Below are 16,655 nucleotides of genomic sequence, written 5' to 3' on the forward strand. Positions count from 1 at the left end.
TTCTCTTTTCGACTCCCTCCGCAATTGCAATCAAATGCCAGAACTTTCTCCATCTGCTTAGCCATCATACTCTGCTTCCACCGAGCATCGCAGTGATTTCAAAACTTGGTCAACTTCTGTGACAACGACACTGTTGATTGCCATTTCTTCCCCATCGCTGTCACCAGAAGACTACAATGTCTGGTTCAATGTTATTTTGGAGGATATTTTGTAAATGACATCGCCAAAGTCGAGGATAGGTAGTATGGCCAGAGGGTATGTTTGGCAGCGTGAATGAAGGAGGCTTTGTTGTGAAATAGGAAGCTGATTCTAGATTTAATTTTGGATTGGAGATGTTTAATGTGAGTCTGGAAGGAGAGTTTACAGTCTAACCAGACACCTAGGTATTTGTAGTTGTCCACATATTCTAAGTCAGAACCGTCTAGAGTAGTGATGCTGGACGGGCGGGCAGAGATCGGTTGAAGAGCATACATTTAGTTTTACTTGCATTTAAGAGCAGTTGGAGGCCACGGAAGGAGAGTTGTATGGCATTGAAGCTCGTCTGGAGGTTAGTTAACACAGTGTCCAAAGAAGCGCCAGATGTATGTAGAATGGTGTTGTCAGCGTAGAGGTGGATCAGAGAATCACCAGCAGCAAAAGCGACATCATTGATGTATACAGAGAAGAGAGTCAGCCCGAGAATGGAACCCTGTGGCACCCCCATAGAGACTGCCAGAGGTCCGGACAACAGGCCCTCCGATTTGACACACTGAACTCAATCAGAGAAGTAGTTGGTGAACCAGGCGAGGCAATCATTTGAGAAGCCAAGGCTGTCGAGTCTGCTGATAATAATGCGGTGATTGACAAAGTCGAAAGCCTTGGCCAGGTCGATGAAGGTCGATGAATACGGCTGCACAGTATTGTCTCTTATCGATGGCAGTTATGATATCATTTAGGACCTTGAGCGTGGCTGAGGTGCACCCATGACCAGCTCTGAAACCAGATTTCATAGCGGGGAAGGTACGGTGGGATTCGAAATGGTCGGGAATCTGTTTTTTAACTTGGCTTTCGAAGACCTTAGTTAGAAAGGCAGGGTAGGATAGAAATAGGTCTGTAGCAGTTTGGGTCTAGAGTGTCTCCCCCTTTGAAGAGGGGGATGACCGCAGCTGCTTTCCAATCTTTGGGAATGTCAGACAATACGAAAGAGAGGTTGAACAGTAATTGGGGTTGCAACAATTTCGGCTGATATTTTTAGAAAGAGAGGGTCCAGATTGTCTAGCCCGGCTGATTTATAGGCTTTCAGATTTTGCAGCTCTTTCTGAACATCAGCTATCTGGATTTGTTTCGAAGGAGAAATGGGGGAGGCTTGGGCGAGTTGCTGTGGGGGGTGCAGGGCTATTGACCGGGGTAGGGGTAGCCAGGTGGAAAGCATGGCCAGCCGTAGAAAAATGCTCATTGAAATGATCAGTTATAGTGGATTTATCGGTGGTGACAGTGTTTCCTAGCCTCAGTGCAGTGGGCAGCTGGGAGGAGGTGCTCTTATTCTCCATGGACTTTACAGCGTCCCTGAACTTTTTGGAGTTTGTGCTACAGGATGCAACTTTCTGTTTGAAAAGCTAGCCGTAGCTTTCCTAACAGCCTGTGTATATTTGTTCCTAACTTCCCGATCTAAATTCCCATATGCCATTCATGCCTGTTAGCTTTGTGTGACAGGGGTTGTAACATAGAATTATAATACTGGAATGGACATGAGCCTTCTTATGATGGTCCAAACGTCAGCCATGTTGGTCAGGGAGTTGGTCACCCATGGTTTTCTAGTGCTGTGATAAGATATTTTGCAAAACATTGAATGTGAAGAATTTATCTACACTGTATGTGTTTTTAGCTCGACAGCCAGCCAGTTTTGGAGGAATGATTCCATAATTTTGTTTAATTAACTGCAAATATGCCAACATACCATTCAAACAATGCAGTCAATCGACAGCCATACACTTGCTCAAATCAGTTGATGATAGGACTTAGACAAGTTGTAAATGCAACAAGTACTGATATTGGATCATATAATAACACTCACAGCTTTCCAAGGAAACAAAATCTGAGACATTTATGGTCTATTTACATATATTTTAGAGGCTATAAATAGAAAATGTGTATAAAACCCATATAAACTGTATTTATAATTATATAACAATATTATAGGTTGACTATAATTCCATCACACAATTTCTGATACATCACATGCCTTACTTTATTTTCCTGCACCTATGCCTCCTGACATTCATTCCAATTAGACTGGTTTTGGATTTCTCCCTGACCAAGGTGGCTGCCATTTTGTCCCCATTTTGGAACTTTGAGGGTTTATGATATAGCCCCTCTAGTAATATAATAGGATCTCTATGGGTTGTAATATCTTAGTACTAGGCTTAGGCTATTCAACTATTTATTGTTTTGTGATTGTAACTATGTACCACTGACATTTGGATTGTGTTATTGATCCGCAGTACACTGACTGAACTATGACCTTTGCTTCATGTCTTTGTTGTTGCGGCTCTAAAGTACACCAAATGTATTTCATATGTTTAACTTGTTGTTGTTTTTTTGAACATTGTGCATAAAATAGACATACCGTAGGTGAGAAGCCCTAAATGAAGCTTTTCATTAAGCCATCAATGTTATGTTAAATTCATTAATTAAAATAAGATACTGAAAAGCATGTATGTCATAAAAATAATGTAGAAAAATGTCAGGGCTTAGCTAAACCTTCTCTTGGTTGTAGTGTGGCGACCCTTTCAAAGAAGAAGACCTCGTCGTCCTCAACGGGACCAAGGAGGAGGTGGAGAAACTGAGGGAGATAATGGAGGAGAAGAGAGCCAAGGCCAAGGCAACAAAGGTTTGTGTTCCTAGAGTTTTCAAATCAAATGTTAAGGGTTAATCCTAACTTCCACTTAAAGGGATAGTTCATCCAAATTACAAAATTACATGTTGGTTGTTAGCTTTTTTGCTTTTTTGGCACACTACAATTCCAATGCAAGAATGGTACCTACAGTGGCAAGAAAAAGTATGTGAACCCTTTGGAATTATCTGGATTTCTTCATAAATTGATCATAAAATTAGATCTGATCTTCATCTAAATCACAACAGACAAACACAGTCTGCTTAAACTAATAACACACAAATTATTGTATTTCTGTCTGTTGAATACATCATTTAAACATGCACAGTGTAGGTTGGAAGAAGTATGTGAACGCCTAGGCTAATGACTTCTCCAAAAGCTAATTGGAGTCAGCTACTGAGGAGTCCAATCAATGAGACAAGATTGGAGATGTTGGTTAGAGATACCCTGTCCTATAAAAACTATTGCTATTCTCAAGAAGCATTGCCTGATGTGAACCATGCCACGAATAAAATATATCTCAGAAGACCCAAGATTAAGAAATGTTGACTTTCATAAAGCTGGAAAGGGTTACAAAAGTATCTCTAAAAGCCTTGATGTTCATCCGTCCACAGTAAGACAAATTGTCTATAAATGGAGAAAATTCAGCACTGTTGCTACTCTCCCTAAGTGTGACCGTCCTACAAAGATGAATGCAAGAGCACAGCGCAGAATGCTCAATGAGGTTAAGAATCCTAGTGTGTCAGACTTACAGAAATCTCTGGAACATGCTAACATCTCTGTTGGCGAGTCTACGATACATAAAACGGTCAACAAGAATGGTGTTCATGGGAGGATACCACGGAAGAAGTAACTGCTGTCCAAAAAAAAACATTCCTGCACATCTGAAGTTCACAAAAGAGCATCTGGATGTTCCACAGTGCTACTGGCAAAATATTACGTGGATAGATTAAACTAAAGTTGAGTTGTTTGGAAGGAACACACAACACTATGTGTGGAGAAAAAAAAGGCACATCATACCAACATCAAAACCTCATCCCAACTGTAAAGTATGGTGAAGGGAGCATCATGGTTTGAAGCTGCTTTGCTGCTCGGGGCCTGGACAGCTTACTATCATCGACGGAAAAACGAATTCCCAAGTTTATCAAGACATTTTGCAGGAGAATGTAAGGCTTTCTGTCCGCCTATTGAAGCTCAAGGACTGACCCAAAACATAGGAGTCAATCAACAACAGAATGGCTTCAACAGAAGAACATAAGCCTTCTGGAGTGGCCCAGTCAGAGTCCTGACCTCAACCCCATTGAGATGCTGTGGCATGACCTCGAGAGTGGTTCACACCAGACATCCCAAGAATATTGCTGAACTGAAACAGTTTTGTGAAGAGGAATGGTCCAAAATTCCTCCTGACCATCGTGTAGGTCTGATCCGCAACTACAGAAAATGTTTGGTTGAGGTTATTGCTGCCAAAGGAGGGTCAACCAGTTATTAAATCCAAGGGTTCACATACTTTTCCCACCCTGCACTGTGAATGTTTACACGGTGTGTTCAATAAAGACATGAAAACATATAATTGTTTGTGTTATTAGTTTAAGCAGACTGTGTTTGTCTTGTTGTGACTTAGATGAAGATCTGCATAAATTGGTCATTAAAATTTTTCTGAAGTACAGGTAATTCCAAAGGGTTCACATTTTTGTGCTTCATGTCCAAATCATATTTAAGTAACTTAATTGAGTTACACAATCAATTTTAAGATACTTTAGTATGATTTGGAGATGAAGCGCGAAAATTGTAATATAGGTACCATTGACTTGCAATGGATTTGTGCCACAAATGCAAAAAAGTTAGCATTTTAAACTTTGTCCATAGACTGTTTACAGCAGTGGTGTCAAATCTTTCCGTGGAGGGTCGAGTGTTTGTGGCTTTCTGGGATTTCAATTAAATTCAGACCTAGACAACCAGGTGATGGGGGTTCCTTACTAATTAGTGAACTTAATTAAACAATGAAGTAGAAGGGTGGAGCGAAAACCTGCAGACACTTGGCCGTCCGTGGAATGAGTTTGACACATCTGGTTGACAGAGTAAGGAAACAAATTTGTAATATGGGTGAACTATCCCTTTCAGTCAATTTTCCACCTATTCATGATGCATTGATGTCAAAGTGTAGATTTGACTCACCATAGGTAGAAGTTAGGATTCTCCCCTAGTTATGTGAGTTGCCTGGAATTTACGATAAAATGTTTTTTTAATTTTTTTGTTTTTTTTTAGAAATCAAAGAAGAGCAACTTTTCTGAGACTGTTTCCAAGCCATCAGAGTCAAAAGGTAGGAAGTAGTGATGCACCTATAAAACATTTTTGGCCGATACCGATATCCAATATTTTCCTTGGCAAAAAAAACGATACCGATAACCAATATTTAACATTTTAGCAGCCCTTTTAAGCATTCTATTACAGTTAAATAGTTAACACACACATGGACACAGTGGTCTAAGGCACTGCATCTCAGTGCCAGAGGCGTCACTACAGTCCTTGGTTCGGATCCAGGCTGTATCGCATCCGGCTATGATTGGGAGTCCCACAGGGCGGCGCACAATTGGCCCAGCCTTGGCCGGGGTAGGCCGTCATTTTAAATATGAATTTGTTCATAACTGACTTGCCTAGTTAAATAAAGGTTACACACACACACACACATTCACTACACTGACCAAAAAGTTATTTTGTTGGCATTTACGTATGTCCCCATTACCAGTAAAACATATTCAAAACCTATTTCTTTCACTTACTGTATGCTGTGCTGTTTCGTTGTTCAGTCGTTTCATTCTCAACCAGGATTTCTATGGAACGCCGTTTGGGTCTTTGCATGTCAAAAAAGATACACATCAAATAACACTATTTGACATGTCAAATAAGCTTGTTGACCAATCAGGACCTGAATATGACTGTACTTCTCATAATAATTTAACACGTTCATACATTTTTTACGTAGTTATTACACATTGATTACACTATCACTCGTATTTAATATGTCACCACGATTCATCGATATGTATGCTATGATGCTCGTAAAGTTGTCTCGCACACCTACAGTGCTGGTCATAAAAAAAGCTAGCTAGCTCATGGATGCAAACATTGTTCTTCACTAAAAACAGAGCAAAACAACAACATCTGTTTCAGTAGCTATCATTAGCTAGCTAACTATATAGCTAGGTGTCATCATCTAAAATAACCTTAATTTATAACACAGTTATTATTTTATTAATGGTGGTCGGACCCATCTATGTGAAGCTAGCTACAATAAGGATTAGCCACAATAGTGGACTTTGCGGTTAGCCTTCAAAATAAAAGTATGTAATTGACAGTGATGCGAATGAATACAAATAGTAGAATTATGCCAATATTGAATAGATCATGCTAAACGAGGTTGAAATGTTATATGAAATCAACAAAATATAATAATTTGTTAATTTGACAAAAATCTGTTGAAATCACGCATGTATTATACTTTACAATTGTATTGGGGTCGTACTTATTTCACTGTACAGTCTTACCTATGGATTGTGGATCAATGACATGGGTTATCAGTCTACTCAGTGACACCCAGAGAACATTAGAATTGTAGCTCTTATTGCGGGACTGTGAATTGAGCCACATTTATTGTCAACCTATGTGTATTGAACACTATTCCAGAAGACAAATAATACTGCGTGGATGTTTTGTAGTCTGAGGCGTTGGGAAAAAATATATTGGGTATTGAGTAGACTGATATCCCATTTCATTGATCCCCAATCCTTAGGTAAAGCTGTACAGTGCAATATGAATGTCAATACACACAATAGGCTGACTGGGGAGGTGATTTCACACAATCACAGTCCCACGATAAGAGCAACAACGCAAATATTTGCGTAAACTCCTCACAGTTGTGTTCTGTGGGTGTCACTGAGTAGACTGATACCCCATTTCATTGTTTCACATTCCAACATTGTTTAACATTATCTAGTCTAAATATGTCATGATTCCACCAATTGTAACCTTCTGCATCACTTATAAAGAGGTACTTTTATTTTGAAGGCAACCCGCAAATTCCACTTGTGCCTAATCCTTATTGTGGCTAGCTTCACAACACATAACCCGGTCAGGTCGAGCCTCACTAGCCAGATGAAGCTAGCTGCCTGCTTATAATGTTAGCTTTGGGCCACAGGGTTAAGTAGCTGGCTAGCTATTTATTTTCATGAACTGAAGTTCAATAGCTAATACTTACTCTCAAGGATTCTTAAATCATTGCAAAGAATTGTCATTGTTTTCAGGCTGGTTGTATTACTGCTAGCTAGGTACCAAGATAAAGCTAGCTAGCTACCCCAGAAGTTGCAGTCTTCTGGGATAGAACAAATAAAACAAATAATGTTTTATTACCAACGCGGTATTGTAAACACATCGTTCGGGACCGGTGTTTGCTTGTTTGCACACTTTTTTGTACAGCTTTGACAGTGCTACTGATAGTAATGGTGGAGCTTGGCTTGCACGTGCAAATTCAGAAACACACAACATTTTATTATAGAATGGTGATATTTGACGTGTCAAATTAAAAGCTTATTTAACGCGTCAAATAGTGTTATTGTCAAATAGTGTTATTTGACGTTTCCAAAGACCCAAACGACTTTCCATAGTATGTTGTGAAGTTAATAGCAGTGGCGCTATTACTGTGTAACTCCGGTAGGGCAACATCTGAAAAATTGCGCACTTGGTAACGTTAGTGTGTACCGGTGCTCGACCAGTCACGAAAGCCAACATCACCCACAACAGAGGACGGTTGATTGTTGAGGGCAGTGAATTATATTATCTTGGCGTTAATGGATTTCGCCTTTTAGTTGTCTCGCTGAAATGTTCTTACTCTTTCAAGTGACTGCTTGACTTGTTGACTGCTCGATCCACACAGCAGACATTGTGGACTAGGTTAGGAATGCTGTGTTGCACGTGTAGCGCAAAATTTTACGTGGTGTCATTACTTCATGTACCTACGTTATATAGGTATGCATGTCAGCTTTGACATCGGTTTTTCACATCGGTGTTAAACTAGACATCGAGGCCTTTTTAGCTAATATCGTCCAATTCCGATATGTTCACCGATATATTGTGCATTCCTAGTAGGAAGTGTGGAGGACATATCTTATTTTTGTTTTATACATATGTTATTCATCTACAAAACTCAAATGGGCCATGTGGACATAGTCAAATCAAATTGTATTGGTCACCTGCACCGAATACAACAGGTGTAGACTACTGTGTAATGCTTACCCATTCCCAACAGTGCAGAGTTAAAAAGTAACACAACATTTTAATTAAAAAAGTACTTTAAAGTTAGTAATGAGGCTATATACAAGGAGTACCAGTACTGAGTCAATGTACAGCCGTACGGGGTAGTTGAAGTAACAGTATGTACGTGTAGGTAGGGGTAAAAGTGACCAGGCAATCAGGATATATAATAATCAGTGTAGCTGCAGTGTACGTAAAGTGTGTGTGGGCAGAGTCTAGTGAGTGTGCATAGAGCCAGCAAGGGGGTCAGTACAAAAATAATTAAGGTAAAGACATACACTGAATATAAACGCAACATGTAAACATGTTGGTCCCATGTTTCAGGAGCTGAAATAAAAGCTTATTTCTCTCAAATTTTGTGCATAAATTTGTTTATATCCCTGTTCTTGAGCATTTCATCTTTGCCAAGATAATCCATCCACAAGACTGGTGTGGCATGTAAAGAAGCTGATTACACAGTATGATCATTACACAGGTGCACCTTGTGCTGGGAACAATTAATTACCACTCAAATGTGCAGTTTTGTCACACAACACAATGCCACAGATGTCTTAAGTTTTTTGGAGCGTGCAATTGGCATGTTGACTGCAATAATGTCCACCAGAGCTGTTGCCAGAGGATTTAATGTTAATTTCTCTACCATAAGCCTACTCCAGCGGTTTGCTGATGTCAACATTGTGAACAGGGTGCCCCAGGATGGCGGTAGGGATATTGTATGGGGAGGCATAAGCTATGGACAATGAACACAATTTTCTCTATGGAAATTTGAATGCAAATGTACACTGACAAGATCCTGAGGCCTATTGCTGTGCCATCCATCCGCTCCCACCACCTCACGTTTCAGTATGATAATTCACAGCCCCATGTCGCAAGGATCTCTGTACACAATTCCTGGAAGCTGAAAATGTCCGGTGTTTCTGTACTGCACATGGGGCGGCAGGGTAGCCTAGTGGTTAGAGCGTTGGACTAGTAACTGGAAGGTTGCAAGTTCAAATCCCCGAGCTGACAAGGTACAAATCTGTCGTTCTGCCCCTGAACAGGCCGTCAAGTTAACCCCATATGCCCCTGAAGGCCGTCATTGAAAATAAGAATTTGTTCTTAACTGACTTGCCTAGTTAAATAAAGGTAACATTTAAAATAAAAAAAAATAGATGGAGTTTGCATAACAAATGGCCACTGGATTGATGCAAATAATCATGATATTATCCTACCAGGAAGGCTAGTTAACATTAAATTGAGGTTTTTGGGAAAGCCTTTCCATATACCAGAAGACATATCATTAGCATCTATATTTTTCCTGTTCCTTAATTGTTTGAAACCTGGATGTTTTACTTCATATTATGGAGGCATACCCAGCCATAATCCGACCATAGAAATATCTAATTAAAATATTTTTAAAACATTTAATTGTTTAGCAGCCAAAGGCATTATCCTAGTCATATTAGAAACCCATGATAGTTGTTGCATCTTTAGATCTCCCGTTTGTACAGGCCGGTCACATGTGCATTTTAGAACAGTTTTTTCCCCCATAAATTGCATTTTGGATCATTTGCGTGTAGGCTTAAGTGTGTATATTGCTGTGCCTAAAATGTGAATAAAAAATTATTTATCAATTTTAAGATTAACATTCATGATCTGTTCCATCAGCCTTATTAATTGATACGGCTTATACCTCCACTACACTACTTTGATTCGCATCAGTGGGGATTAAGATGTGAGAATATGCAATGCCCACTGAAAAAAGTAGTATACGCCATATTATCCACCACTGTACAAACACTGTGTGAACTTGGTTCAGACAGTCATATTTTGAGCAGGTACTTCTGCGGTCTGGCTTGGAGAGAGGCAAGACTCCCTGCTCAGCTCTCTTTCTCTCTCTGTGGTTTCCTGTTTTAGCCTAAAATGATTAAACAATGCACTACTTGACGAGTGAACAAGGCGTTTGATGAAAAACAAGTTTTGTTTTTTCCATTTATGTTTTGAGGTTTGACTTTAGCACGTAGGGCGCACCGATTGGTTTCACCTCGTTAGTATGTGTTACACCTGTACTGGTTGCCATCTCGTTAGTAGGAAGGTGTTTCACCTGTGCTGGCCCAAGTGCTATTGGCAGCGGTCTAAGGCACTGCATCAGTGCAAGGGGTGTCACTACAGTCCCTGGTTCGAATCCAGGCTGTATCACATCTGGCCATGATTGGGAGTCTTATAGTGTGTCGCACAATTGTCCCAGCGTCGTCTGGGTTTGGCTGGGGTAGGCCGCCATTGTAAATAAGAATTAGTTCTTAACTGACTTGCCTAGTTATATTAAATAAAAGTGGCTGGCCCAGTGCTTCAGTTGTCTTGATAGATGTGACGAACCCGATTTTGATTTCTAGACAAACAATCCTCTATCTGGTCTTCCCTGTTTTAAATTTTGCTCCACTATTTGGTCTGCTTCCTGTTAAGTTTTGTGTAGGTTTTTCTTTTCATTGCCTCTTCTTCTGCAAATTTAGTGGGTGCTCATTGTGGGTGTCTTTTAGGTTCCAGTTGTTGTTGCTAGTCAGTGGACACACCCATGAGTGTCTTTCAGAACCCCTCCTAAAACCACACCTGTTATGTTTTGATTGTTGTCAGTAACTCTTTGTTAGTTCCCTTTCTGTTTGGGCGACATTACTCTTGCTGGGGAACGTACAGTTGAAGTTTTACATACACTTAGGTTGGAGTCATTAAAACTCGTTTTTTAACCACTCCCCAAATTTCTTGTTAACAAACTATAGTTTTGGCAAGTCGGTTAGGACATCTACTTTGTGCATGACACAAGTCATTTTTCAAATAATTGTTTACAGACAGATTATTTCACTTATAATTCACTGTATCACAATTCCAGTGGGTCAGAAGTTTACATACACTAAGTTGACTGTGCCTTTAACTTCTCTAGGGTAGGGGGCACTATTTTCACCTCCAGATGAAAAGTGTGCCCAAAGTAAACTGCCTGCTATTCAGGCCCAGAAACTAGGATATGCATATAATGGTAGGAAACCCTCTTAAAGTTTCCAAAACTGTTAAAAATAATTACTGTGAGTATAACAGAACTGATTTGGCAGGCGAAAACCAGAGAAAAATCCATCCAGGAAGTAGGATTTTTTTTCTCTTTTTTTTCTATTCAATGCCACTACAGTATCCATTGACTTAGGACTCAAATTACACTTCCTATGCCTTCTACTAGATGTCAACAGTCTTTAGAAATTGTTTCAGACTTGTATTCTGTAAAATGAGGGAGTAAGAGCAGTCTGAATGACTGGACCCTCCAGTGTCACAGAGCTTTTTCATGCGCGCGACCGATAATGTGCCTTTCTTGTTTACCTTTTACATTGATGACGTTATTGTCCGGTTGAAATATTATCGATTATTTAGGCTAAAAACAACCTTAGGATTGATTCTAAACATCGTTTGACATGTTTCTACTAACTTTACGAGTTAGTTGAGTGCAACCATATGAAGATCGTCAAAGGTAAGTGATTCATTTTATCTCTATTTCTGACTTGTGTAACTCTTCTACTTGGCTGGTTACTGTTTGTAATGATTTGTCTGCTGGGCGCGGTTCTCAGATAATCGCATGGTATGCTTTCGCCATAAAGCCTTTTTGAAATCTAACACCATGGTTGGATTAAGAAGAAGTTTATCTTTAAACCCATGTATAACACTTGTATGCTTCATGAATTTTTATGAGTATTTCTGTTTTTGAATTTGGCGCTCTGCAATTTCACTGGATGTTGGCCAGGTGGGAAGCTACCGCCCCACATACCCTAGAGAGGTTTTATACAGCTTGGAAAATTCGAGAAAATTATGTCATGGCTTTAGAAGCTTCTGATAGGCTGATTGACATTGAGTCAATTGGAGGAGTACCTGTGGATGTATTTCAAGGCCTAACTTCAAACTGAGTGCCTCTTTGCTTGACATCATGGGAAAATCAAAAGAAATCAGCCAAGACCTCAGAAAAAAATGGTAGACCTCCACAAGTCTGGTTCATCCTTGGGAGTAATTTCCAAATGCCTGAAGATACCACGTTCATCTTTGCAAACAATAGTACGTAAGTATAAACACCATGGGACCACGCAGCCGTCATACCGTTCAGGAAGGAGATGCGTTCTGTCTCCTAGAGATGAACGTACTTTAGTGCGAAAAGTGCAAATCAATCCCAGAACAACAGCAAAGGACCTTGTGAAGATGCTGGAGGAAACCGGTACAAAAGTATCTATATCCATAGTAAAACGAGTCCTATATCGACATAACCTGAAAGGCCGCTCAGCAAGGAAGAAGCCACTGCTCCAAAACCGCAATTTAAAAAGCCAGACTACGTTTTGCAACTGCAAATGGGGACAAAGATCATACATTTGGAGAAATGTCCTCTGGTCTGATGAAACAAAAATAGAACTCTTTGGCCATAATGACCATTGTTATGTTTGGAGGAAAAAGGAGATGCTTGCATGCCAAAGAACACCATCCCAACCGTGAAGCATGGGGGTGGCAGCATCATGTTGTTGGGGTGCTTTGCTGTGGGAAGGACTGGTGCACTTCGCAAAATAGATGGCATCATGAAAATGATGTGGTTATATTGAAGCAACATCTCAAGACAGTTAAATCTTGGTCACAAAAGTGTCTTCCAAATGGACAAAAACCCCACGCATACTTCCAAAGTTGTGGCAAAATGGCTTAAGGACAACAAAGTCAAGGTATTGGAGTGGCCATCACAAAGCCCTAACCTCAATCCTATAGAACATTTGTGGGCAGAACTTAAAAAGTGTGTGCGAGCAAGGAGGCCAACAAACCTGACTCAGTTACACCAGCTCTTTCAGGAGGAATGGGCCAAAATTCACCCCTTATTGTGGGAAGTTTGTGGAAGACTACCTGAAACGTTTGACCCAAGTTAAGCAATTTAAAGGCAATGCTACCAAATACTAATTGAGTGTATGCAAACTTCTGACCCAGTGGGAATGTGATGAAAGAAATAACAGCTGTAATAAATCATTCTCTCTACTATTATTCTGAAATTTCACATTCTTAAATTAAAGTTGTGATCCTAACTGACCTAAGACAGGGAATTTTTACTGTAATTAAATGTCAGGAATTGTGAAAAACAGAGTTTAAATATATTTGGCTAAGTTGTATGTAAACTTCTGACTTCAGCTGTAACTATTCACATCCCTGGACTTTTTCCACATTTTTTTTGTTGTTGTTACAGCCTGAATTCAAAATGGATTAATTTGACATTTTGTGTCTCTGGCCTACAAACAATACCCCATAAGTATGAACCCCCCTGGGACAATACACCGTTGGCAGCAATTACAGCTGTGAGTCTTTTGGGGTATGTTTCTAAGAGCTTTGCACACCTGGATTGTACAATAGTACGCCCATTATTCTTTTTAAAAATCTTCAATCTCTGTCAGGTTGGTTGTTGATCATTGTTTAAAACCGTTTTCAAATCTTGCCATAGCTTTTCAAGCTGATTTAAGTCAAAACTGTAACAAGGCCTAAACATTTGCACCACCATGGAATATTATTACATTGTCTATGTTCTCAATTGAAGAGAACAGGGTCCAACCAATGGAAATTAGGAAGAGGCTGTTATGGTATTCAACTTCCACTTTGACATCAAGCCATTTTCAAATGTTTTAAACACAATTGATTTAACATATGATATTATTAACGGCTTGTTTATGGAAATCGTACAGCATACTTTAAAAAAATTTTTTTTTTTACCCAAAACGTGTTGTTTGTACGCTGTAAAGGACGTGTAGCTATTCATGGAAAATTCCCAAATGCTTTGAATACATTAAACATTAGTTATAAATTAACTTGGTCTTAACTTAGCTTGATCTTATCTTCATTTTATGACTTTGTAAAGCAATTGTCGATACGATTCACACAAACAAACCATACATCACAACATCAAATTGTACATCACAACAAAAGAACAAGGCACTAGGATCTGTTCTCCCATGAGAGGTAAGTCCCAACAGGACTTTGAAAGATCTTTGTGGTTGAATCTGTGCTTCAAATTCACTGCTCGATTGAGGGACTTTATAGATAATGATTGATGTTATGGATTGTTAAAACTTTGTATGTATTTCTTGTTCATATTCACCTGTTTTGTTCCTATGTAGAAAATCCAGACTCCACTGAAACCGTTTTTGCAGAGGGCAAAACTTCAACAGAAAATGGCGAAGACCGCAGCCAGCCAGGTGTTTATGGATTGAACAAACACTCATTCAATGCAGTGCACCATAGTGTGTAGCTTGCACTCATTTTTATTGCTTTTTCCAACACTTTCCTCCCCTTACAGTTCATATCTCAACAGCATGATGTCTTAACCCTAAAACTGTCACTGCGCCCCTGAGCAAGGCACATAACCCCTAAAGTGTTCTCCATCCTGGACCGGATTCCTGTGTGTGTGTTCATTTGAAGGCATCGTGTATACTTGATAGCTACCTACACAAATAGCTAGCTAGAACAAAGTGTTAATAAGATAAATTCCATAAAAAAGATTATAAGCAATACAAACAAATGTTGTCCAGTAGGCATCTACTGAGGGAGCTAAGAGCTGTTGTCTGTCATTTTATCACAAAAGTGGCAAAGTATTCTATTTTATGCCTAGCAATAGTGGTCATGATAGGTAATTTTGTCTTCTCACCCTAGCAGTCCCTGGGCCCTCTGGTTCTTCCACCTCCTCCAAGGTGGTCAAACCCTTGGCGGCATCCGGAAGCTTGGCGGCATCCGGAAGCTTGGCGGCATCCGGAAGCTTGGCGGAATCCGGGAGCAAGAGGTCCATCCAGTCCATGGAAGAGAAGTCAGAGACCTACAAATCTCTCTTCACCAGCCACAGTTCAGCCAAGCGCACCAAAGCCCAGACGTCCAACTGGGTCACCCACACCCCCTACCACTTCTAAATGACCCCACCATCCCTTATATCACCCCCACACACACACACACTCCACCCCCCCACAACCAGGTGCTCCTGTGTATTTGCAGTGAGAAACACTTTGAGGTAACCCTTTATTTAAAGGGTACCTAAAAATAAAGTCATTTATAATCTAAACTTAATGCATTCATGAGCACATGCCCGTTTCATAAATGCTTATGTCAACAACGGCAAGTTGAAATATGCAGTAAAAGTGCACATTTCTGTGACAGAGGGAATATCAACTTGACACTGCTTATGAATGTGTTGTATGTAGGTGATGGGGCCCTTATGGTGGTGTCATTTTAATAAAGTGTTACTGAATTAGACATGACTTTTTCTTGTAGGTATCCTTGGCTCAGGCTGGTGAATCAATACATGTGCTATAGGTTAGGGTTGCTAATTTTCCTCTTTTTTCTATGAATTGGCTGTATTATATGATGGTCTTATCTAGGTTATCTATCTAGTTGTTTTTTATAGATGTGGATCACTATGATTCATCTTTAGATTATGGTTTGCTATGCAATATATTATAAAAATGTTTTGAAATTATATTACAAGGATTTAGTTTATAGAAAGTGGAATAGTGAGTGTTTATTCATAACATCTTATTGCTTATGTAAGTAAACACTGTTTATACTCTATTGACATTTCCTCCACATAACTTGTCAGCAATCAAAATATAGATTGATATAAACATTTCAATGTTCATATTTGATTTTTATTTAAACGGATACCTTTTAAATACTTTTTCCAGGCATGTTTGTTCAACCCTCAATCCAAACAATGTCAAAATAAAGTTTTTTTTTCCCTAAAAATGGGTATTCCTTTTTATTATAGGACAACATATAGCACTGTGTACAAGTTAAGGTGCATTAAGTCGAATGAAACAATCAATTTGTTCCCTTCTGATGGTATTTTAGTTATATCCCCAAATTACTGCCTTGTCTCATGTTCTGTGTTTTCAGGTTTGTGTTGGAGTTAAAGCGTTTGCTTTATATTTCAATTCATATTAAATTAATATTACATTATTTTTTATTCTAGGACACACCATGGAAGTGTGAAATGTAGCCAAAATTGAGTGCAAATATGTGTTTTAGGGTCACACAAAAGTGTGAAAGAAACATTGATAGCGCAGAAAAAATATATACTTGGCTTTAATAATTGAGTCAAGCCACAAGATGGGAGCAGAGGTTTAACTTTGCCTTTAGAATCTACTTAGTGTAGAGTAGACACACCTCTGGAATTCTACTCTGCAGATGGCTAGAGTCAACTAATTTAGGATATGCGTTTACGCAGGTAGACCAATTCTCATCTTTTTTTCACTGATTGGTCTTTTGACCAATCATATCAGCTCTTTGGCCAACGATTGTGCAAATGTCACCTATGACCTCTAGAAAAAGTCACATTGGGGAAATTCTGTTTCCCATTCAAGTAAATAAATTAGATAGTCTTTGCCCTTGTCATTTCTATCTTGTAAATGTTTAGTTAATTATTCCGTTTTTTTACAGATACTGTATGTTCATACGCATCTTCATGTAT

The 16,655-nt window shown here is 39.4% G+C and overlaps 1 protein-coding gene across 2 annotated transcripts in view; it reads left to right on the forward strand.

The window, feature by feature from the left end:
• LOC115144088 (replication termination factor 2-like) overlaps positions 1–15,442 on the forward strand; it is a 56,817-nt gene extending 41,375 nt beyond the window's left edge. Inside the window, exons 6-9 of one of the 2 annotated variants that reach the window (XM_029684799.2) lie at positions 2,756–2,869; positions 5,138–5,192; positions 14,320–14,397; positions 14,852–15,442. In XM_029684799.2, coding sequence (XP_029540659.2) covers positions 2,756–2,869; positions 5,138–5,192; positions 14,320–14,397; positions 14,852–15,102 — 498 coding nt within the window. In that variant the 3' untranslated portion in view covers positions 15,103–15,442. The remainder of the gene's footprint in view (positions 1–2,755; positions 2,870–5,137; positions 5,193–14,319; positions 14,398–14,851) is intronic. The other variant, XM_029684808.2, reaches the window with a different exon arrangement.
• Positions 15,443–16,655: the final 1,213 nt, after the last annotated feature.

Source organism: Oncorhynchus nerka, linkage group LG2 (assembly GCF_034236695.1).
Source record: "Oncorhynchus nerka isolate Pitt River linkage group LG2, Oner_Uvic_2.0, whole genome shotgun sequence".
Classification (NCBI taxonomy): Eukaryota; Metazoa; Chordata; class Actinopteri; order Salmoniformes; family Salmonidae; genus Oncorhynchus; species Oncorhynchus nerka.